At 34.5% G+C, this 25434-nt stretch overlaps 1 protein-coding gene and 1 long non-coding RNA gene across 4 annotated transcripts in view; both read right to left on the reverse strand.

Moving 5' to 3' along the window:
• Positions 1-5923: 5923 nt before the first annotated feature.
• On the reverse strand, positions 5924-6595 carry LOC142234718 (uncharacterized). The gene is made up of 2 exons (XR_012721695.1): positions 6163-6595; positions 5924-6104 (listed from the first exon to the last, which is right to left on the reverse strand). It is a non-coding gene; the product is annotated as an uncharacterized LOC142234718 (long non-coding RNA).
• A 3894-nt stretch (positions 6596-10489) lies between these two features.
• Positions 10490-25434, reverse strand: part of LOC142233095 (uncharacterized) — a 72837-nt gene continuing 57892 nt past the window's right edge. For 2 of the 3 annotated variants that reach the window (XM_075303873.1, XM_075303874.1), the window contains 3 exons: positions 13592-13680; positions 12838-13513; positions 10490-12676 (listed from right to left, as the gene is read on the reverse strand). In XM_075303873.1, the coding sequence (XP_075159988.1) occupies positions 11552-12676; positions 12838-13513; positions 13592-13680 (1890 nt within the window). In that variant the 3' untranslated portion in view covers positions 10490-11551. Of the gene's footprint in view, positions 12677-12837; positions 13514-13583; positions 13681-25434 lie in introns of those variants that run through there. The other variant, XM_075303875.1, reaches the window with a different exon arrangement.

Consider the following 25434-nt stretch of genomic DNA (forward strand, 5'->3'; position numbering starts at 1 on the left):
TTAATTTTATAATTGATACAATCATTTCTGTGATTGAAGACATTTCAATTAAAAAATTAATTGGATCAATTAATTTCGTGATTGAATCAGAAAAATATTTTTTTGTGTGTAGACTCACACAATACCTTTTTTCTGATTCAATCACGAAGCTAATTGATCCAATTAATTTTTTAATTGAAATGTCTTCAATCACAGAAATTATAGTATCAATTAAAAAATTAATTAAAAGTCAATTAAACAATTAATTGATCCAATTAAAAAATTAATTGATACTATTAATTTTTGTGATTGATTTTTGTTTTAATTAGGTTAGGTTAGGTTATGTGACAGCCCGATGTATCAAGCTCACTTAGACTATTCAGTCCATTGTGATACCACAGTGGTGAACTTCTCTCTTTTCACAGAGTGCTGCCCGATTCCATGTTAAGCTCAATGACAAGGGACCTCCTTTTTATAGCCGAGTCCGAACGGCGTTCCACATTCCAGTGAAACCACTTAGAGAAGCTTTGAAACCCTCAGAAATGTCACCAGCATTACTAAGGTGGGATAATCCACCGCTGAAAAACTTTTTGGTGTTCGGTCGTAGCAGGAATCGAACCCACGACCTTGTGTATGCAAGGCGGGCATGCTAACCATTGCACCACGGTGGCTCCCTTTGTTTTAATTAAAAAATTTGTTGAATCAATTAAATTTTTAATTGAAGATTTTTTGAAACTCAATTAAAATTTTAATTGAAAAAAAAATCTTGAAATTTTTTTCTGTGCTGTACATGTTTTAGTTCGGGCGAATGAACTTGTCCACAGCCTTTAGTATAGATCTGGCTTGAAGAGATGACTCAATTTTGTTCCCTTTATGCTAATATATGACTTTTACCCCGATTGAGTTTTCTCCTCTCACCGACGAGCTACTCCCAAAGGACTTTCATTGGCAGATGCTCCCAGGGTGCAGCTACCTACCGTATACCAACTTTAGTTCGTTGTCGTGTTGAAATTGTAACAAATAGTAATTTTACTCTCATTGAGTTTTCTCCTCTCACAGACGAACTACGCCAATGGGACTTTCACTGGAGGATGCTCCAAGGGTGCTGCTACCTACGTATACACACTTTAGTTCGTTGTTGTGGGGTGTAAAATATTTGATATTCTAACAAACATTAATTTCACCCCTTTGACTTTTCTGCGTTCACATATGAGATGGGGCTTCCACTGGGTTTCGCTATCAGGGTGCTGCTACCTACGTATACTAAATGTATTGTTGTGGTGTGTAAATAGGCCAAAACCAGTGTTGAAATTGTTGGATAATGAATTTATAGTTGAAATGTATTTGAATATGAGTTGATCTCATCGATAGTTAGGTTAGGTTAGATTAGGGGCAGCCCGATGTATCAGGCTCACTTAGACTATTCAGTCCATTGTGACACCACATTGGTGAACTTCTCTCTTATCACTGAGTGCTGCCCGATTCTATGTTAAGCTCAATGACAAGGGACCTCCTTTTTAGCCGAGTCCGAACGGCGTTCCACATTGCGGTGAAACCACTTAGAGAAGCTTTGAAACTCTCAGAAATGTGACCAGCATTACTGAGGTGGGATAATCCACCGCTGAAAAACTTTTTGGTGTTCGGTCGAAGCAGGAATCGAACCCACGACCTTGTGTATGCAAGGCGGGCATGCTAACCATTGCACCACGGTGGCTCCCATCTCATCGATAGTTTATCGTCAAGATTAGATACTCATCATTGTAACATCCCTGTTATTGAATTGTACGTATGTATTAGTGCAAACAAATGTAAACTTAGATTATGCCAAATTTGGCGCAGTTTGTATCTATCACTCAATAAATGAACTCCGTTTTATCAACAAATACAACAGAAATTGTACTAAATAGTAATTTTACTCCCATTGAGTTTTCTCCTCTCACAGATGAGCTACGCCCATGGGACTTTTACTGGAAGATGCTCCAAAGGTGCTGCTACCTACGTATGCACACACACACACACACTTTAGTTTGTTGTTGTGGGGAGTAAATAGGCCAAAATCAGTGTTGAAATTGTAACAAATAGTATTTTCACCCCCACTAAGTTTTCTCCTCTCACAGATGAGCTACGCCCATGGGACTTTCACTGGAAGATGCTCCAAGGGTGCTGCTACCTAAGTATACACACACTTTACTTTATTGTCGTGGGGAGTAAATAGGCCAAAATTTGTGTTGAAATTGTAACAAATAGTAATTTTACTCCCATTGCGTTTTCTCCTCTCACAGATGAGCTACGTTCATGGGGTTTTCACTGGGGGATACTCCAAGGGTGCAGCTACCTACATATTCTCACTTTAGTTCGTTGTCGTGGGGTGTAAATAGTCCAAAAACAGGGTTGAAATTGTGACAAATAATACTTTAAACTCCAATGAGTTTTCTTCTCTCACAGACGAGCTACGCCCATAGGACTTTCACTGAGGGATACTCCAAGGGTGCAGCTACCTGCGTGTAAATAGGCCAAAATCAGTGTTGATATTCTATGAAAAAGTATTTTTATCCCCTTTGACTTTTCTCTGTTCACATATGGGCTACGCCCATGGGACTTTCACTGCAGGATGCTCCAAGGTTGCAGCTACCTACGTATACCCACTTTAGTTCATTGTGGTGGGGTGTAAATAGGCGAAAATCAGGGTTGAAATTTTTACTAAATTTGCTTAGACCCCCTTTTAAAATTTTAATAAGCTATATTAAGGTTATGGAAATGTAACTGTAAGTTTCTACCCATTCTGGGCTTTCTACTTATTTCAAAATTTAAAAGAAGATTGTATCCATAATGCGTTCAACAACAAACATAAAAGTTGATTTGATCCCCCCCCTTGATTTCTCTTCCACAAATGACCGACGCCTATAGATTTTTCACTGGGGTACGCTCCTCACTTGGTGTTACCTACGTGTACCCCCTTTGGCTCGTTGGAGTTTATCAGAAATAGCCAAAAAGAGATTTCAACAATTTAGGCATATATTTGGGTTTTAACTCCCTCTAGTTTAAAGGTCTAACGGCCATTATCATGTGCCATTATAACTGCCAGTTAAAAGAAAGTAAATTGCAAATATCTTCTCTCCGGTTAACTTTAACTGAACATTTTTCGTATGAACTTTAACTGAAAATTTTTCGCATATGGAATATTTAGGCAAGATGACAGCTACGTCCGTAATATGGTTTAAAAGTTCGTTAGTTAACAGAACACTAACGGAGCTTCATGCAAATAGGGGTAAATATAAAATAATTAACAAACTTTGTTCCTATTTTATTGCTGATGATTTGTGTCTTGGCTAAAAACAACTTCAACAGTTTAACTCTTTTGAACTCTGGTACTTTTTGGAACTTCAATGGCTTTACTTCAAGCTTATTCTTCAATATGTGCTGGTCATGAGCAAGCTTTCTACCTCTGCAAAAAGGTATCCACATTTTGATTCGTTTCTAGTGTTTTTTCCGCCTTTTTCGTCCACTTTTTTGACTCGCTGCAATGCTGGCAGTATCACCGTATGTTAGGTTAGGTTAAAGTGGCAGACCGATTAAGATTCAGGCTCACTTAGAATATTCAGTCCATTGTGATACCACATTAACTAAAAGTACCTATTACATAAATATGGGCACTTCTAGTTTTAACCGCTGAACCTTCTCGATTATTTTCTTTTGTTGAACCAACCAGATTGTTCCAAAAACATTAGCAGACTTCTTAAGTTAACGTTTTCCAGATCCGCCAGTAATCTGAAGCTATATGCTCCTAAAAGTTGATTACGCCTTACACAAAATGCGAAAATCAGTGTTGATTTTGTGACAAATAATTTGACTTTTTGACTTTGACTTTGGCTTTTCTCACTTCACAGATGAGCTACGCCCATAGGATTTTCACTGGGGGATGCTCCAATGGTGCAGTTACCTGCGTGTAAATAGGCCAAAATGAGTGTTGAAAATAGTTGATATTCTAAGAAATATTTTTTTTACCCCTTTTGACTTTTCTCTGTTTACAGATGAGCTACGCCCATGGCACTTTCACTGGGGGATGCTCTAAGGGTGCAGCTGCCTACTTATATCCACTTTAGTTCTAAATAGGGGAAAATAAGTGTTGAAATTGTAACAAATAGTAATTTTACCCCCTTTGAGTTTTCTCCTCTCACAGATGAGGTACGCTCATGGGACTTTCACTAGAGGACGCTCCAAGGGTGCTGCTACCTACGTATACCGAATTTAGTTCGTTGTCGTGGGACGAAAATAGTGTTGAAAATAGTTTATATTCTAAGAAATAGTATGTTTACCCCCTTTGACTTTTCTCTGTTCACAGATGAGCTACGCCGATGGGGCTTTCACTGGGGGATATGTTACTCCAAAGATGCAGCTACCTACGTATATCCGCGTTAGTTCATTATCGTTGGGTGTAAATAGGTGAAAATCAGTGTTGAAATATTTACTAAAATTGCTTAGACCCCCTTTTAAAATTTTAATAAGCTACGGTTATGAAAATAAGTAGAAAGCCCACTCTGGGCTTTCTACTTATTGTATGCCCTATTTCTGTATGTCGAACGAAAACTCAGTCACTCGAATTCGAATCAATTTGGATTTCTCTAACATATTTTTATACCCTCCACCATAGGATGGGGGGTATATTAACTTTGTCATTCCGTTTGTAACACATCGAAATATTGCTCTAAGACCCCATAAAGTATATATATTCTGGGTCGTTCCGTCCGGACATGCTCAGATCGACTCAGAAATCACGCTAACTTCCGAACGAAACAACGCTAACTTCCGAACGAAACGCTAACTTCCGAACGAAACAAGCTATCGACTTGAAACTTGGCACAAGTAGTTGTTCTTGATGCAGGTCAGATGGTATTGCAAATGGGCCGTATCGGTCCACTTTTACGTATAGCTCCCATATAAACGGACCCCCAAATTTGGCTTGCGAGGCCTCTAAGAGAAGCAAATTTCATCCGATCCGGCTGAAATTTGGCACATGGTGTTAGTATATGGCCTCTAACAACCATGCAAAAATTGGTTCACATCGGTCCATAATTATATATAGCCCCCATATAAACCGATCCCCCGATTTGGCTTGCAGAGCCTCTAAGAGAAACAATTTTCATTCGATCCGGCTGAAATTTGGTAAATGGTGTTAGTATATGGTCTCTAACAACCATGCAAAAGTTGGTCTATATCGGTCCATAATTATATATAGCCCCATATAAACCGATCCCCCGATTTGGCTTGCGAAGCCTCTAACAGAAGCAAATTTCATCCGATCCGGCTGAAATTTGGTACATGGTGTTAGTATATGGTCTATAACAACCATGCAAAAATTGGTCCACATCGGTCCATAATTATATATAGCCCCCAGATAAACCGATCCCCCGATTTGGCTTGCGGAGCCTCTAAGAGAAGCAAATTTCATCCGATCCGGCTGAAATTTGGTACATGGTGTTAGTATATGGTCTCTAACAACCATGCAAAAATTGGTCGATATCGGTCCATAATTATATATAGCCCCCATATAAACCGATCACCAGATTTGACCTCCGGAACCCCTTGGAAGACCAAAATTCATCTGATTCGGTTGAAATTTGGTACGTGATGTTAGTATAGGGTATCCAACAACCATGCAGGAATTGGTTCCTATCAGTCCATAATAAAATATAGCTCCCATATAAACAGATCATCAGATTTGACCTCCGGTGCCTTTTGGAGAAGCAAAATTCATTCGATCTGGGGCCAAATTACCGCAGTCGAAATCGAGTACTTCGTCTTCGTAATGTAGTTTACGCGGATCACCGCAGTCGTTATCGAATTGTTTCTACTCGAAGTTGAACACGATAGGTAGCATGCTATCGAAAACGAAGTATGTAGTGATTTTTGAGCAGAAAAAAGGTGAACAAAAAGAAACAAGTAGTTGGTGAAAATGGAAGTATTATTTATATATTTTGGCGAAATACATTTAAGAAAATGTAATATTACTTGCATTTAGGGAAACGGAACAAAGAAAGGAATGCTCAGTAGCCGCTTCAAAAAAACTCATTTTTTCAAGAACATTTTTAAAAGCTTCTTTTGACAGACGAAAGCGTCTTTTAAATCTATAGATGTTAAAACACAATTAATTAAAAGCACTCACTTCAAAATAGAATCACTTACAGGCAATGCTAAACGACTGATTTTGTCTCGAATATTTTTCCTTATTAATGCCACTTTGTACTCATCCTCTGAATCCGAAGACGAGGAAAACAAAAACAGATGGATTCATAATAATTTTTACACATATACATATTTTGATCACAAAAAGTTATTTGGAAATCATCTTTTGCTTCCAATTTCTTATTACCATATGTTTACAGCAATGTAAAAAAAAGTAGTAGACAAAATAAATTACGATCGAATGCGGTGATCCAAAATTTTACAGCGATCGAAATGTTTCTCGATACGAAACAGAACTCGATGACGAATGCGGTGATTTGGCCCCTGGTTGAAATTTGGTACGTGGTGGTAGTATATGATATTTAACAACCATGTGAGCTGAAATTTGTTGATGATAGTCTTTCGTAGAATTTTCTACGCAATCCATGGTGGAGGGTACATAAGATTCGGCCTGGCCGAACTTACGGCCGTATATACTTGTTGAAAGTTCATGTCGTTTCTACACGGATGAAAAAGGCTGTTTTTCATATGTTTGGCTTTAAACATTATATGTTTGGAACACAAATTTTTAAACACAATATTTTTGAGTGCAAGCACATAATGTTCATAAACTAGCATAACATGTTTGGGACATATATGTTAATATGTTAGAACATATTATGTTTGGGACATAAAATGTTTGTAAATATAATATGCTTGGATGCAAACATATATTAATTTAGAAATAGCCTATAAACATATATGTGTTTAGTAGCTTGGAGCGCTATTTAACAGGGAGCGATATTGAATTAAGTTGGTGGTTGTTGCTTGTTATTACAACATTTTTATTTTTAACATTTTATTAACATTTTATTTTTCCTTGGGCAATTGATCAGCTACTTCTTTGATCCTTACAAACTGTGTGGTCCGCTGTTCGAATCCCCGTCCGGCAAAAGATAAAATTAAAATAAAAAAATCATACAATTGAATAATTTCTTCTACAATGTTTGTATTACAGAAAAAGGTGCTAAGAACTAAAAAATCTCGTGGAAGTGAGAAAGATGTGGGGGAATATACAATTGGGCAGAAACAAAATTTTGAGCATTCAGGTCGAAAACCTATGTTGTTAGCACCTATATTACCTGTTTATTTTCATAATTCATTATGATTGTAAATATATAAATAAATAAATAAAATTTTGAGAATTTTTTTTAAGCATATAATAATTTTGGGTGCAAAATGCTTCCAAACATATTATATGTTCATATAATAACATATTGTTTTTTGGAAGACAACATTATTGAATTTGGATGCAAAAATATAAAATGTTTGGAACTTAGACTACCCAAACATATATCGTTTAGACCAATATGCTTTCAAACATATTATATATTGGAAGAGATCAAACATATAAATGTTTGGGCAATACCCAAAAATGTATATGCTTGAAGCAAAATATGTTTGGGAGTATATGTTACAGAAGCGATTTTTTGTGAGCGTGTATGAAGGTACATTGATTATCAATGATAAGTATTTTCAATATTTTGGCCTGAGAATTGATTAAAATTTCAAAATTGTTTTTTACTTTTTTCTTGACACTTATTGTATATGTTCGCTTGTTACTCGACAACAAAATATGAAGTGACATGCCAGTCGACATAGAAAAACCCAAATATTTATTTTTTCATTTGAAATACTATTGTTCGACATACAGAACAGGGCATTAAATTTAAAAGAAATTGTATCCATCCTACATTCATGGATTTTTCACTGGGGTACGCTCCTCAGTTGCGGTTACCAACGTGTACCCCCTTTGGCTCGTTGGAGTTTATCAGAAATAGCCAAAAAGAGGTTTGAACTGTTTAGGCATGTATTTGGGTTTTAACTCCCTGTAGTTTAAAGGTCTAAATATAAAAAAAATTATCAAAATTTGTTCCTATTTTATTGCGTTTAGTCAAACAGCAACAAATCAACACGAAATTTGTTTGATTTTTTGCGAATTTTCGTTTAAAAGTTAAAATTAAAAAAAAAAAATTCTGATGGTTTGTGTCTTGGCTAAAAACAACTTTGACTTCACATCCTTATGTTTCTTCAGTCTAAATTTTTTTAACTCTGATACTTTTTGGAACTCCAATGGCTTTACTTCAAGCTCACTTATGTGTTGGCCATGAGCAAGCTTTCTACTTCTGCACAGTGGTCTCCACATTTCGGTTCGTTTCTGGTGTTTTTATCGCCTTTTTCGTCCACTTTTTAGACTGGAGGGCTCTAACACTCTATTAAATTATCTTTAAAATTAAGTCAATAATTTTATTTAGGGTAGTAAGAGAAAAATTGCAAAATTATAACTCACCTGGTTAAAATACATATATAAAACAATTAATAAGTCATTATGTATTTTTTTTTTAATAATTGATTTGATTTTTTATTCTTTTTATTTTTATCAAATAAAATGTTTTTTTTTTGTTTGTAAATAAGATAAATATTTTAAATATACGAATTATAATGTGTTGGCTTTTTATTGTTTTTGTTTTTATTTGTTTTTTTGTTTGAATTATCTAAAAATTAATAACTAAATTAAATTAATTATCATTCTATAGAAGGGGTATGTGTATGCGTGTGGATGTGTGTTCATTATATATACATATACAAATTAATTATTAATCAAAGTAATTGTTTTCATTTACTCGATTTTTTTTTATTAAAAAAAACAATTAAAAATTGATTGCAAATTTTTTTGATTTTGTTTAATTATTTATTTATAAATAATGTTGTCTTTGACCTAAAAACAAGTGTTGTCTTTTTTTCCTTTCAAACAATAACAATTTTGGCAGCTGAAAAAAATTTGCGAAATAAAATTCCATTATCCAAAAATATAAAAATAATAATTTATTAATAAATCGCTGGTCACATTAAATATCGCCCTAGGAAAATTTGGAAATACAATTTTGGTGGTAAGAACGGTAATTAGTAGTAATTTAATGTTTTGAAAAAAGATTTAGATCAAGTGCATTGGAATTGGTACTAAAATCTTTAAAACTAAAATCGAACAAAATGTTATGTTGAACAATATTTCCCTACTGCCAGGGCAAATTGTATAAGTCGTTGAAGTGAAAACGTAGTTATTAAAAGCAATAATCGTATGCATGAGAATAAGTACTTATGGTACAATCAACAGACTAGAAATGCGATTTTCATGAGCCAACCAGAAAAATCTGCTAAAAATATTGTCTGATATTTTTTAAGCTCGATTGCATTAAAACAGGTTTTAGTACGGTAGAAAAGAAAACCAAAAAGGCAAAATACACTCAAAAATGGTTGTTAGTCATAACAGTAAAAAAGTTTGCTAGTTGCAGAAATAGCGGACAAATACGGCTGTTACAGGGAAAAAAATTTTGGGCTTACATTTTCTTTTGGGCGATATTTTTTTTTGGGCCTCATTTACAAGTGCAGAACACAGAATTAGGATTTTTCGTTCACAAATTCTTTCTTTGTTGTTATTTGTTTGTTGTTTTGTTTTTTTTTTCATATAAAAAATTTTTTGGTATTGCCAGAATCCCTTGTAGTTGGGAATAATGAAAATGTAAAAAAACAAAAATCTTAAAACATTTTTGGACTAGGTCTCAATTAGATTAGAAATAAATAAAGAAATTGACATAAAAAATTGTCCAGAAAAATTTCCTTTACTAATAAACATATAAATAATATTTAAAAAAATATAAAAAAAAATTACACTAAAAAATTTTATGTTAAATATTAATTCTCAATAAGAAAAAAAAAACAAAAATTACATTCAGTCAAAAATTTTGATTTACGAAAAAGCTGTTTTTTTAATAAAGACAAAGAAATGATTGAGGAAAAAATTTATCTAAATTTCGTGTTTTTAACACTCTGGCAATACAAAAATTTAGGACACTTATGAATAGGTTTTGTTAACACATAAAATGTGAGTGTCCTTTTTTTTTGTTTATAACAAATAAAATATTTTGTTTACAAAACTTATTAACTAAGCTATAATATACATAGAGATAGATAATTGTAATTTATATTTACTTTATCTCTATTTTTTATAATTGTGATATTTATTATACCCAAACAAAAAAAAAAACAAATTAAAATATAGACAAATAATAATAATAATAATAATAATAATAATAATAATAATAAAATATTTTTGTATAGCGACATTAGTTACAAATGGAAATGATTATGTGTGGTTGTGTAAGTGTATTGTATACAGACATATGCACATACATACGTATGTATATGATTGTTGTTCTAATTTAGTGGTATTTTATAATTTTTCAAAAACTCAATACAATAAAAAATAAATATTAAAACATTGGACATATACTTTGCAGCATTGGCATTTTTTGTTTTTTGTCATTTAATAGAGGTGCTGTAATATTTTCACTAGTTTTATAAGTGAATTACATATCTATTATTTTGTTGCTTTTTATGTCTTTATAAATTGTCTATATTATAATAGATTTAGATTTTTTACTTCAAGATCTATTTCATTTGAGGCGGTTATTATATGATGTTATTTCTAGTATAGGGATAAGATTTCAAGCAGTAATATAATAATGATCAGATGATTTTCTTCAATCACGAAATTAAGTGAACCAATTAAATAACAAAAAATAATTGGCACAATTAAATAGAGACTCTGATTTTGTTTTGATTAACAAAGTATTTGATAAATTTTTAACAAAGAAAGTCAAAGAGTGGAAACTGGATACAAAAATTTACTACTTGGTCAATTTTTTTTTGCGTTGCCGAAATATGAGTCTCCATTTGGAGATGTATAAATATATCATATATAAATTAAAGTAGAAAGGGACAGTAGGAATCCCACTGATAGTAGATTGGAACAGTAGGAATCCAAATCATATTATAATTCAATTTCATGCAGGTGCATGAAATTGACATATGAGTCTCCATTCGGAGATGTGTAAACATATCATATATAAAGTAAAGTAGATAGTGGCAGTAGGAATCCTACTGTTAGTAGAAAGGAACAGTATGAACTCCATTCATTATCACTCAATTTCATGCAGGTGCACGAAATTGAAATATGAGTCTCCATTCGGAGATGTGTAAACATATGATATATAAAGTAAAGTAGATAGGGACAGTAGGAATCCTACTGGTAGTAGATCAGTTTCGTGCAGGTCCATTAAACATAAACTCCTCTACTATAGAATTTAGCACGATTCCTAACATCATCATCAATTAATGGAAACTCTTTGCTTTCTTTTTTTCTGAATCATTTGCCCAAAACTGTTTGAAATCATCATCCCTTGAGTTTATATGATGAATAATTAATGTGACTGTGGAACATCTAGATTCATACATATGTATGTATTACATATTGCCAGTGATATTTAGTAGAGTCATATTATTAATCCTCCTACGATGTTGGACCGGATTTTGAGGCATCCATATGGTTACATTCTTTACATGTGGCATATTGACAATTGCACATTGCTGAGGATGACGATAAACTCTGCATACTACTGCTACTGTTGTTGCGTGTTATATTTCCCGATTGGCATTCCATTTGACCAAAATCTTCTTTAGGACTGATATTGTTGACCGCATTATTGGAGCTAGAATGGGTGGTTGGGGTGGCACTTAGTGTGGGACTACATGAACTACTCTTAATGGTTTGCAATGTACTGGATACAGAAGCTGCATCGCCTACTAAACATTCTAGCAGTAATTGTTGTTGTTGTTGTTTTTGATGCTGCTGCTGGTGCTGCAGATATGTGGCATTTATAGGCACAGTCACCGAAAGTGGAGGCGTTGGTATCCTAATATCCATGGTATTTGTAGTTTGAGGGAATGTTATCGTCGTTGTGGTTGGATGTGATACACCAATGGTGGTTAGTAACTGAGTACTGGGCATTAGACCGGCGGATATAATACCACCTGTTCCTGAGTTCTGTTGCATGCTTGGACCATAATCACAGGGCGTTGTCTTCAGTGTGGACGCTGTGGAAATGGCCAATGTGGGTGTCAAGGCCAAAACAGCGGCCGCAGCGGCTGCAGGTGCCGATGCCTGAGAATTCAAGGACATTGTGGACGAAGTGCTACTGCCAGATGGTGAGCTGGCGCCCGGGAGGCCGCCAATTGAGGATAATGTCGTTGATGAAGAATTCAGTGTTGTATACATTATTGATCCGGTTGTGGATGGGAAATTTGATGAGAGTGATGACGATGATGCGGACGACGAATGAGTTACATTATTTGGAGATTTCGGAGAGCTTTTACGATAGAAGAATTTTGTAATCACATTTGGTTTTGATTTGGAGCTGGATCCACTACTACTACTGCCACTGCTATTACTACTTGTCATACTAGCCGTACTGCTCGAGTAACTAAGAGGCAACGATTGGGATGAGGTCAAGGTATGCAAACCTGAGTTCGAACTCTGAACTGATGAGGAATAAAAATTGTGCGACGAACGATCTGGAACATCTTTAACCGTTTTGTTGGGTGGTGGTTTTATATATGATCTGGTCAGCTCCGAATGCTAAGAGAAGATATGAAATCAATTAGAAGTTCTAATGTAGACTACAAAAGGATGTAGATGATGGCTGTAAATCAAGGGCAGGAGCTTCTTCTTTTTAAGCTTTCCTTCCCTAATACTTTTACGACGATCATCATCCTTCTCTCTATGCAATTTCATCATACCTGATAACTTGATCTCAATTGTACTGGCCTTTGATCCGGTGGTATCCATTCACTATCCGGCAAAGGAACATGATGGGGACAACACAAAGTCTTGTGTTGCTGCAACTGATGCTGATAGTGTTGATGATGATCATGACTGTGTGAGCTTAGCGAACACTGAGACGAGGCCACACTGCCTGCACAGCAAGAGGAATAATTGCTACCATCACCACCACCACCACTACCACCGCCACAGCACATATTGGTAAACTTCAAAGAGCTGCCACTGCCATTGCCGCTACTCCCATCTGTGTTATTGGTCATTGAGGATTGATTGTTGTTATATGAATTTGTGCTGCTGTTATTGATGAAATTGCTAGAGTTGTTATTGCTAATACTATTGCTACCGCTTGGGCTTAATGCTACACTTGATGAATTTTTGGATGCTGCTGCGGCTGGTGTTGCCACTGACGGTAATATTGTTGTTGATTGAGCCACTGCCCTATGTTTCAGAGGATAATGTGTGTGATGATGTTGCTGGAGGTGGGTTTGCTCACTTTTATTGTGATGTGATTGTAGCTGGTGATGATGATTATTGCTGCTTCGACTGCCACTATTGCCACGTATTGCCGATTCACTATGTACACCCAAGAGATCTCTGGCAGCATCTATGTGCATTCTACAAATAAATTGGCCCCTGAAAATTAAAAAAAAAACGCTGCTATTAGGGATATTTTTATGGGCGCGAGTTTATGAATATTAACTACCTACTTACCTATCATCAGGTGGTGTATTTAATGTGGTGCGGGTCGGAACGCCGAGTCGCTCCATTCCCGCACAGCCGGCCGTCTGTACCGATAGCATCTGTAATGGTAAAAGAAATGTTCAAATGTTAAATGATTGCGTTTTTTAAGTTCTTTTTCGGATAAACGAAAACAACAACATTCCACAAAATTAAGTTATTCAATTTGACCGCCTATAGGGCTGTTTTCTTTTAGCACTGGATACCCTAAGCCGAGAAGGACTAAAAGAAAACATAGTACTCGTTTATCCAGGTCATCTCCAAAAATATGCAACACTGTTATCAGCTGTTTAACAACAATCACAGAAAAGAAGTGAAATCTTGCATTTTTAATGTATGGAATGCTCCAATTAGTAATAAATATTTACTGCTGCGATTATTCAAACCACTGTACCACATTGAATTTCTTGTTTTTCGATCAATTAGTCACAATAAAGTGCTATTGTGAATCGAAGAAGCCTCACTTTATCAAAATACAATCTGGCAACATCGGCGCGACTTGCACTGATGAGATGTTCTGAATAGAATACGAGTGCAACGATGTTCTATGTTATTGTTTCTATGGGATTTTTAGTTTACCATTGCATGTGATCTACACTTGAGATCAATTAGAGATACTTAGTATACCTAGCAATCTTTGTCAACATAGCAGTTCTTCGTCTGTCCGTCTAAATTGCTTTAACTTCCGATCATGACTCACAAATGAGAGAGATTAGCTTTGTAGTTATAACTAAGGATAATAGTCAGTATCAAGAAAATAGCCTTTGTCGACTTAAAAAATCGGAAAAGTCTACTTTTCGACATAACGACTTTTTCTCGAGTTTATCACAATTTGAAAAAATTGATAAATAGTGATTTTCGACGTTTTCCAAAATTTGAAAAAAATTGACATTTCGACCCTACTATATTTTTTATGGAAAAGTTGAATTTTCAACTATTCGAAAAATCATATTTTCATGATTTCGACTTTTTCAAATTTATTTGTTTTGTTTTTTTTTTTGCTCGAAAAGTCGACTATTTAAAAATTTTTAAAAATCATTTATTCGAATTTAAGACTTTTTCAAATCTTGGAAAAGTCTACATCTCGACGCTACGAGTTTTTTTTTTGAAATATGGAACGTCGACTTTTTACAACTCGAAAATTAAAGTTTTTTTATTTTAGATTTTTTCAAACTTTGGAAAAGTATTTTCGAGCTTTCTTCTTGTTCAAATTCATTGAAAAGCCGATTTTTCAAAAGTCAACTTTTTTCAATTTTTTGAAAATTATAAAAGTTGACTTTTTGAGTTTTTGGCCCTATCAAAATTTGGAAGTGTCAATTTCTTTGGAATTCTTCGAAATTTGGGAAAGTTGACTTTTCGAGTTTTCGACTTTGCCTATTTTTTTCGAAAAGTCGCAATAATCATTTTCAAAAAGATAATATTTTGAGTATTCTACTTTTTTACATTTAAACGTAGACATTTTCACATTTGACGTAAAGGTTTTTTTAAAATTTGTAAAAGTCGACTTTTCGAGAGGGTTCGACTTTTTAAAAATCGAAAAAAAATTAACAATCGAATTTTATACTTTTTGACCATTTTAAAATTTAGACAAGTCGACTTTTTGACCTTACGATTTTTCTCAAATATGGAAAATATAATTTTTAACAAATTTTCTTCAACTTCTCCTTGTTTTTGAAAACTTGATTTGATGAATTCGGATTTCGAAGAGTCGATTTTTTTTAAATTTGGAAAATCGACTTTTCAGCTTATAAAACAGTTGAGGTTTTGACTTTTAGAGTTTTTCAAAATTTGAAAAACGTTTTTGGTTTTTCAAAACTCGATTTTTCGGGTTTTTTGATAAACTTAATTTTGATAAAATTTTTAAATTTTATCAAAAATATGTCTATTATAAACATCCTATAATATTTGTACAAATCCTTCAAAACAAGAAATTTTCCCAAATCATACAAACAGATTAATCCTTTGTAATATAAATTAGCCTATACCTATATGCTTTCCATGGGATTCTCGTTTTTTTTTTGTTGAGTGTAAATACTTTTGCCATGGTGTAGGGTGAAGACATTATTTTTAATTTTTAATTGAACATAAATTCCGCATGTTTCAGTACAATGCTCTCTCAAAAAAAAATGTTTTTAATGTTCTACGCCAACGAATCATTTGTCGAAAACAAAAGCCAACTAGGCCCACAGCACTAAAACCGACCTTACATTTCCAAGAGAGATATAGGGGGAGACAGAGCGAATAATTTTCTCTATGGAAATGCAGTCATTGCATACTTTCCTCCATGGCTCCATTTGTTCGTAAACAATGAGCACACTTGGGAGGCAGCAATAGCACTTGCATTGGCATCTCGATTATATTTATGTTCTCATTTCAATGAAATGTTGATGTGTGCAAGTGTGCGTTTTTAGTTGCGATTATTTGATATTTCTTATGGTCGAGCTAGAAGAATACGGTAGGAGCAGTGGCCACCACCACCATACCAATGGGGACGGACTTTGCGAAACGTAAAATATAAATCTGTCGAGACGTTGAGTCTGACAAGAGTCTAAAGTGAATTGTGTTGGGCACTGCGACCGAGTCTTTTGCATCCTATTTATTTTATTTTAACACATGGCCAGACAGTGGAGGTTTTTCTGTTCGCTAGTCCAAGATATTTTTAGGACAAAAATCTCGTGCGAATTGTTATTGACGATAGGGAAAAAATAGTATATAATATGGCAATGAGCCAATGCAAAATGAATGCGCCATCACAGAATAGAACAGAGCTGAGGCATGCTAAAGCAATAACAAAATCAAAATCGGAAACTTGATAATCTGAAAACCTAAAGAGGAGATACGTTTAAGAACACAAATATGTCTATGAAAATATTACGAATACACAGAAAACAAATTGGAAATAAAAAAATGCTGATTGAAACTTAAAACGCAATGAATTACCAAAAATTAACTGACAAAATTAACTTTTCGAAAATTTTACGGTTTTTTTTGTCACGGTTTTATTGGGAGTATTTCCTTAAATATTATTTTAATTCACCAAAAACCGCTAGATTTTCCCAAAGAACAATTTTAAATAATAACAAAATATTTTTTTTCTAACAGTCACGCATGGGTTAGATAAAAACGCAGCTTTGTCCATATTTCAATAAAAAGATGCCGCAAATGAAGAAGGCTAAAAACCGCTAAAAAGTCATGAAATGTTTTTCCCGCTAAAAGTCTTTGAAAAAGCCAGAACTAGCAGAAAAAGCAAAATGGTAACGCTGCTCTCGAGTGTAACATAAGGTTTCACACCTGAAATTGGTACATATGTTTGCAACACACAGAAGGAGACGAGATAGACACATGGTGTCTTTGGCAAAAATGCTCAGGGTGGGCTCCTGAGTCGATATAGCCACGTCCGTCTGTCTGTCAACACATTTTTGTAATCAAAGTCTAGGTCGCAGTTTTAGTCCAATCGACTTCAAATTTGGCACAAGTATGTGTTTTGGCTCAGAGTAGAACCCTATTGATACGGTCCCAGAAGCCAGAGTTTTACGCCAATTTGGTTGAAATTTTGCACTGGGGGTACAATTAGTAGTGTGGTCAAGTTTGCCACATTTTATTGAAATCGGTTCATATTTAGATATAGCTCCCAATATATCGTTCGCCCCATTTTCACTCATATGACCACAGTGGCCAATCTTTTACCCGATTTAGGTGAAATTTTGCACAGGGAGTAGAATTAGCATTGTAGCTATGCGTGCCAAATTTGGTTGAAATCGGTTCTGATTTAGATATATCTCCCATATATAGCTTTCGCCCGATTTACACGCATATGACCACAGAGGCCAATTTTTAACTCCGATTTAGTTGAAATTTTGCACAGGAGTAGAATTAGCATTGTAGCTATGCGTGCCAAATTTGGTTGACATCGGTTCAGATTTAGATATAGCTCCCATATATATGTTTTTCAAAATACCAACATTTTCCTTGTTAAATCGCCACTGCTTAGTCGAAAAGTTGTAAAAATGACTCTAATTTTCCTAAACTTCTAATGCATATATATCGAGTGATAAATCATAAATAAACTTTTCCGAAGTTTCCTTAAAATTGCTTGAGATTTAAATGTTTCCCATATTTTTTTTACTAACATTGTGTTCCACCGTAGTGCATTAGCCGACTTAAATTTTGAGTCTATAGATTTTGTAGAAGTCTATCAAACTCTGTCCAGATCGAACGATATTTAAATGTATGTATTTGGGACAAACGTTTATATATAGCACTCAAAACATTTGACAGATGTGATATAGTATCGAAAATTTAGATCTACAAAGTGTTGCAGGGTATAATATAGTCGGCCGCGCCCGACTTTAGACTTTCCTTACTTGTTTCTATTATATCAAAAACTTATTAGTACCAAATTTCATGAAAGTCTTATCGGTTCCTTGAGAACGATATGGATTAAATGGAATTATTGGCTATTAAGACTGGGTCGGCTCAGCCATTGTTGGTCATATGTATCAATGTGTGACTTTCTCATTTATATTCAGACGTTGTTGTTACTATTATATTTTTTATTGTCTGCATATATAATCATCTTAAGCTTAAGGCGTTCGTAAATAAAATTTTCCATTTGATATTAGAGAAATGTCCCAATTAACTGTAAACTGATTTTGACTAGAGTTCATATTTTAATTTATGAACTTAAAGAAGATTGAAAAAGGTACCAAATGTATCGTGGGGATAGACCCGGTACACCGCTATTATCCGGTATACTAGTTTTTTACTCGTATTTGCACTTGACAAGTACTATAAGTAGAAATGTCTGTTTAGTTCCACCAACCACTCACATTTGTATGAAAAACGTAGTTAACCCTGGAAAGTCATCCTTATTTTTTGTACATTAACGTCATTCTTCGTCATTTTTACTACGGCTTGTTTTAAGACGCTATAATTTGCATTGTGAGCAAACATGAGAACCAAAATTGATTTTATTTTCTAATCAGTTTGTTTTTAATTAATATAAAATAAAAATTCATAAAATGGTTGAATTAATATAACTTAAATTAATCATTTCCAAATCGACTAAAGCTCATTTTATATCGAAAATTAAATTATGATAATGAAATTATCATTTTGACGAAGGATGACTGTCTAGGGTTACAAATAAAACTCCTCACGACACTGGATGACAAAAAATAGCACCCGGTACTTTTTTATTCAAATAGTATCAATTGGGGTACGAAAGTTTCAACTTTGTCAACCCGGATTCCACGAGTCATTTCCGAGACAATGAAACAATCAACTATAGCAACACGAATCCATCTGAAAGCCGAAGATTTCACTACCAGTTCCATATAATCTACAAATCGCTAAATGCACAGGTTCCCGATCTACTGGAAATCTTCGTAGACCTAATATCCCGATTATGAAAGGATTATCGAGCTACGGTGCATTGTCAACATGCCAACGAATTCAATACTTTCCGATCATCAAAGAATGGAATATCTCATCAACTACCGATCATCCAAGAACCGAATTCCTCATTAACGAACCGAACTTCTTATCGACTATGTACAAATAATGCCACAATCAACTACCCATAATTACTGAACTGAAGTTCTCATCAACCACCAATAGTCATTACCCGATCAACTGCAAAAGCTCGTCATTTTCTCGTTATCTACCTACCAGGGAATGCAAACCGGTATGCTTTTAGATATACCATACATAAAATACTCATCACGTAGCGAGTATCAGTACTCTGATATGTATGCTACTAATACTCATGACGTATCAAATATGAGTACTGATATGAATGCTACTCATATCAGTAATAGGTTATGGATTGCACGGATGATCAGTTTCTCTGCGCAAAAAATTCGTGTAATCTCCAAAGATTAATTTTTTTGAAAACCGGAAGCCGCTGAGACGACAAAGAGAGTTGCCGGTAGTTTCAAGCGAAACCCTAACCTCTCTCTCCGAGATGCCGCAAATAAGCTGGGTGTATCGACACAACCGTGCATCGAGCCAAAAAACGAGCCGGACTATCGACTTACAAGAAGGTAATGACTCCAAATCGCGATGATAAACTAAATACGACGGCCAAAGCGCGATCCCGAAGGCCATACACGACGATGCTGACGAAGTTTGACTGCGTGGTAATGGACGACGAAACCTACGTCAAAGCCGACTACAAGCAGCTTCCGGGACAGGAGTTTTATACGGCAAAAGGAAGGGGAAAGGTAGCAGATATTTTCAAGCACATAAAACTGTCAAAGTTCGCAAAGAAATTTGGTTTGGCAAGCCATCTGTACCTGTGGCTTGAAAAGCAGCATTTTCATAGCTTCCGGGACTGTCAACCATGAAATGTACGTGAAAGAGTGTTTGAATAAACGTCTGCTGCCTTTCCTGAAGAAACACGGTTGTTCCGTACTGTTTTGGCCAGATTTGGCATCTTGCCATTACGGTAAAAATGCCATGTAGTGGTACGCCGCCAACAACGTGCAGGTGGTTTCCAAGGACAAGAACCCTCCCAACACGCCAGAGCTCCGCCCAATTGAGAAATACTGGGCTATTGTCAAGCGGAACCTAAAGAAGACCAAAAAACTGCTAATGACGAGCAGCAGTTCAAGGCAAACTGGCTTTCTGCGGCGAAGAAGGTGAACAAGGTGGCTGTACAAAATCTGATGGCAGGTGTCAAGCGTGAGGCCCGGCAATTCGGATTTGGAAAAGCGAAAGCCTAACTGAATATTTTTCCTGAATTTTATACTAATTGAACTTGAAAAATAAATTTAATTTGAATTTTTAAATAAACGATTTCACCGATTTACACACGTTTTCCCTTGACCAAATTTTGACCATATCACCCTTTAATAAACATATTTATACGCCCACTAGCAACTAGAGGCTATCGGCCTAAATTAATTTATAATTCCATTTCAGTGGATATTCGAATATGAGTAAATATTGGGATATACTCTAGTGTCAGTACTCCTCTTCATTATCTGATACCTACCACTAAATTAAACAGATTTCGACCGATATCCCCTTCAACTGATACAACCGTACCGGATCATCGACAGTAATAGGACAAACAAAATTTTGCGTTGTATGTAAACAGCTTTTATCAATTCAAAAAAATCACTTTCTCCGATACAAAGAAACATAGACGAATAACGAAAATATGAAGCATCCTTCAGAGAACGAAAAGCTAAAGCTGATAGCAAATAAATTTCTGCCTACTCGTGTCAATCAATCATTTTAGGAAAAATTAACGATTAAACATTTAGGAGATTGAATTTCAAGTAATGAAAACAAATGAGACTTATAACTTAGAAATGTAATTATATTTACAGTAATTGGATTTTTGTTTTACTGAATTTTATATTGCAATAAGGTGGCAAAATATCTCTTTAATGAACTGTTTTGTATTTTTCCATGGTATATTTCTTTTTTGCGACCTTTCCAAAATTTCCAAATGTTCCTGACTCTATCATATATCACACAAATAGATTATGAAATGGTTTCTATCAAATAAAACCAAATTTGACTCTAGAGAAATTGAGACTTGTGTTCTTAATGCGAAAGGTTTAGTAGGAGACATTGCTTACCTCAACCCCAACGATGTAACCACATTACAACCCTGTCTAGAAATTTAAAAGTTTGTAAAAAAATTTCTCCTTTAAATTTTTTCATCTATTAAAGTCCTCTTTTATGTAAACTGGATTAATTATTTATAAGTAAAACCCAAATTTATCTACCTTAAGTTTGGGGGACTTTGTTATAAGTAAATATGTATTTCATTTAATATTAAATAACATTTCTGTAATGGCCTTCGCGGTGACAGCTTCCCATCTACTGACTACTTCGCAATCCTCATTTAACGTCTGTGACGTTGATATTGCGTGGGTTGTATAATCATGATTCACATAATGTAGTATTACATAATTTCGAGAAAAAGGGAGCCTAAAAGCAGACACAAGTATTTGAATGACTCTTGTGTGGGTACGTATTTCATTTACAGCAACGCAGCCACGCATAAATATGGCTAAAAACTCATACATAGACACGCTTTCATTTAGCAGACATTTTTTGCTCGTTTTTCAGCTCTCTTTCTCTCTCTCTCCCTCTTTCGCTCTCTTCGTCTTTCTCCAAAAGTCAATAAAAGCAATTTAAGTGTCTGCCTATGTTTAGCTTCAAGGACTTTTGTTCCCTATGCCCTTACGCCTACCGTTTCCACCCAGTCCACCTGGAATAAAATTACCAGACAGAGTAAAACATTTACACATTCATACAGACGAATGATTACAAAAACAACGATAATAAATGCTATCATAGGGATGCCGAAATAGATCTTGGAAGATGTCCTATGCAATTATAAAGGAAAATATTTAATTTAAATAAAATTGATGCTATTTCATTTCGAATTGAATTAAATATTACTAAATTTTTTTTTTCTTTAATTTAAGCCTAATATAACAATGCTGAACTAAAGTAAATTAAATGTTCTTCATTTTTATGCCATATATTTTTTTCTAATCACAGGAAATTTTATATCTCTCTCTCTCTCTCTCTCTCTCTCTCTATTTCTCTTCCATATTAGTAGTTGACCAAAAATAGAGAATTTCTCCGTAAACATAATAACCTGCATGTAGAAAACGTAGTAAACGTCACAATCCTTTACATTTATAATTATTATTATACCCTGCGCCACCCTGTGGAACAGGGTATTATAAGTTAGTGCATATGTTGGCAACACCCAGAAGGAGACGAGATAGGCATATGGTGTCTTTGACAATATTGCTCTGGCACAGGGAGTAGAATTGTAACATTGTAACTATGTAACATATGCCAAATTTGGTTGAAATCCGTTCAGATTTAAATATATCTTCATTATATATGTTTTCCTGATTTCGGCAAAAATGGCCAAAATACCAATATTTTCCTAGTAAAATCGCCACTGCTAAGTCGAAAACTTTTAAAAATGGCTTACACACAGGGAAGGAATATGATCACCTCAAACATATTTCAAGAGCATAATGTTATTTTTGTGTGGTGACCATTTAACATGTTTGTAGCAAACATGTTGTTGTCGAAGAATTCAAGCTCGCCAATGAAGTAGCCAAGACCGCCATAATGGCCGATTGTCGCTCCCCGCTTGTATTCATCGACAGTGGAATACAAATAAATGCTGAATATTATAGAGATAATGTCCTAAATACAGTATCGAACCATGGACGCCCCTCACATTTTCCAAAGCAGAGCAGTTCAGCCAGTACACTTCCCGAAGATCAATTTAAAGATTTTACTAATGAAGACTATATCAGATTATGGATTTTTAAGAACCATTTTTGTTTTAGAGGAATCATTAACATATGTTGTAAGTGTGCAAGAAAATGATGAAATAACGTCTTGATTTGAAATCTAAAATCTGTAGATTTTTACCCCCATTAGTTAAATGATTACGAGAAGTAAAATCTGGAAATTTTACATTCAGTGTCAAGCAAATTTTATGATCAGTGCGCCCTTTCAAAATGGACCGATAAAAAACTAAAACCTATACACATTTTTGTAAGTCTAAAATACCAGTATATTTACAATTTCAGACAAATCGGATAAAAACTACGGCTCCTAGAAAACCAAGGAGTTTATGGCCCTAAAATATTTCTAGATTTGCAATTTCAGATAAATGGATAAAAACGACGGATTCTATAAGCCCAAGAAGTAAAATCGGGAGATCGGTCTATATGGGGGCTATACCAAAACATGGACCAATACTCACCATTTTTGACACACCTCTTTATGGTTCTAAAATATCTTTAGAATTCCAATTTCAGGCAAATTGGATAAAAACTACATATTGTAGAAGCCCAAGAAGTAAAATCGGGAGATCGGTCTATATGGTGGCTATACCAAAACATGGACCGATACTCACCATTTTTGGCACACCTCTTTGTGGTCCTAAAAATACCTCTAAATTTCCAATTTCAGGCAAATTGGATAGAAACTACGGTTTTTATAAGCCCAAGACCTTAAATCGGGAGTTCGGTTTATATGGGAAATATATCGAACTTGAACTGCCTGCAAACAAAAGAGTTTGTGCAAAATTTCAACACGATTGCTTCATTACTGAAGACTGTAGCGTGATTACAACAGACGGCCAGACAGACAGACGGACATGGTTATATCGTCTTAGAATTTCTCACTGATCGAGAATATATACTGTATATAGTCGGAAATCGATATTTCGATGTGTTACAAACGGAATGACAAACTTATTATACCCCCGTCTCCATTCTATGGTGGTGGGTATAAAAATTAAAAAATATAGCGCTCTATCAATTAAAAAATATAGCTGTCTATCTACATATCCGCCACTCTGTATATACACTCAAAAAAAAGCTACTTGGATCCAATGATTTTGACCTTCCCTTTGGTATTGATTCCGAGCCAAAGATGTGGCTTCTTTAAAATAAAGACATTTTTATGGATCTATCTAGTTTTAAATCTGGGACCGATAAAATTTAAATTAGAATACAGATCTCATTTATAGAATATTCTCTTTTGCGATATATTAATAAGGCTATTCACCTACAAAACAAATGTCAGTTTAAAACACACAAATTATACTTCAATGTAGAAAAAGGTTTCTTAATTCAAAAAAACTTAAAACCAAACCAAAAGTGAAAAATCATCAAAATAAGTCTTATTCGATTGATTTGAAGCGTTTTATCTTAAATTTAAAGATTTAATATATCAGTAATTTTTAGGAAGATTTCTTTAAATCAAATATATTTTTTATTTATTTTGAGGAACATTTTCCTTAGTTGAACCTTAAAGGAAGGACGAAAATTTACAAGATTCGTGCCCTAAATTTAATGAAAACATTTTTTGAAGTAAAGATTATTCGATTGATTTGAAGCGTTTTATCTTAAATTTAAAGATTTAATATATCAGTAATTTTTAGGAAGATTTCTTTAAATCAAATATAGTTTTTATTTATTTTGAGGAACATTTTCCTTAGTTGAACCTTAATGGAAGGACGAAAATTTACAAGATTCGTGCCCTAAATTTAATGGAAACATTTTTTGAAGTAAAGGTTATTACATTTCTTTTAATTCAAATTTCATTATTTTAAAGAAAATTTGCCCTTATTATTGTGTAAATTGCGTGTCCTAAAAATTGAAATTTACGGTTTACGACATTTTTGGCGTACAGTAAAATACATCGTAAATCTATGTGAAATGCATCGTAGTTACCCACAGATTATCTCTGCTTACATCTCTTAAAGAAAATTAACCCCGCATAAAAACAAATTTCAAAAACCCATTTTAATTGACATCTCTATGCCTTACACTACCACCACAGGCCATCATGTATCCTAGGACACTGAATGTCTGTATCTACGTCTGGAACCTCTTTCGAAGAATATAAATTGTGTACACCAACCTTGTTTTGTTGTTTCTGTTTTTTTTTTTTTTTTTTGTGATTATCTGGCACGTGTAAGGCGTTAGTTTTCCTTCCTCTTTGACTCGAGTCATTTTATCAGCATCATCTTTTCAAGTCCCTATGGCACTGACGCCATTTTTATTTTGGGTCTTGGGTAGGTGCCTCATTAATGTAGGAGTTTTGTGTGTGTGTGGTGTATATGTTTGACTTTGTATTCTAAGATTATCTCATATATTTGCCTTCCGTGTGGACGAAGCTTTCGTATTTTCAGTCTGAGAAATTCTTAGGAGATTTTCGGCTAATACTTGATCTGAGTGAAAAGAAGATACTTTAATGGCAATCTTGCAAATCGATTACCACTAAAATTCCATGAATTACATCGATAT

Source organism: Haematobia irritans, chromosome 4 (genome assembly GCF_050003625.1).
Source record: "Haematobia irritans isolate KBUSLIRL chromosome 4, ASM5000362v1, whole genome shotgun sequence".
Lineage (NCBI taxonomy): Eukaryota > Metazoa > Arthropoda > Insecta > Diptera > Muscidae > Haematobia > Haematobia irritans.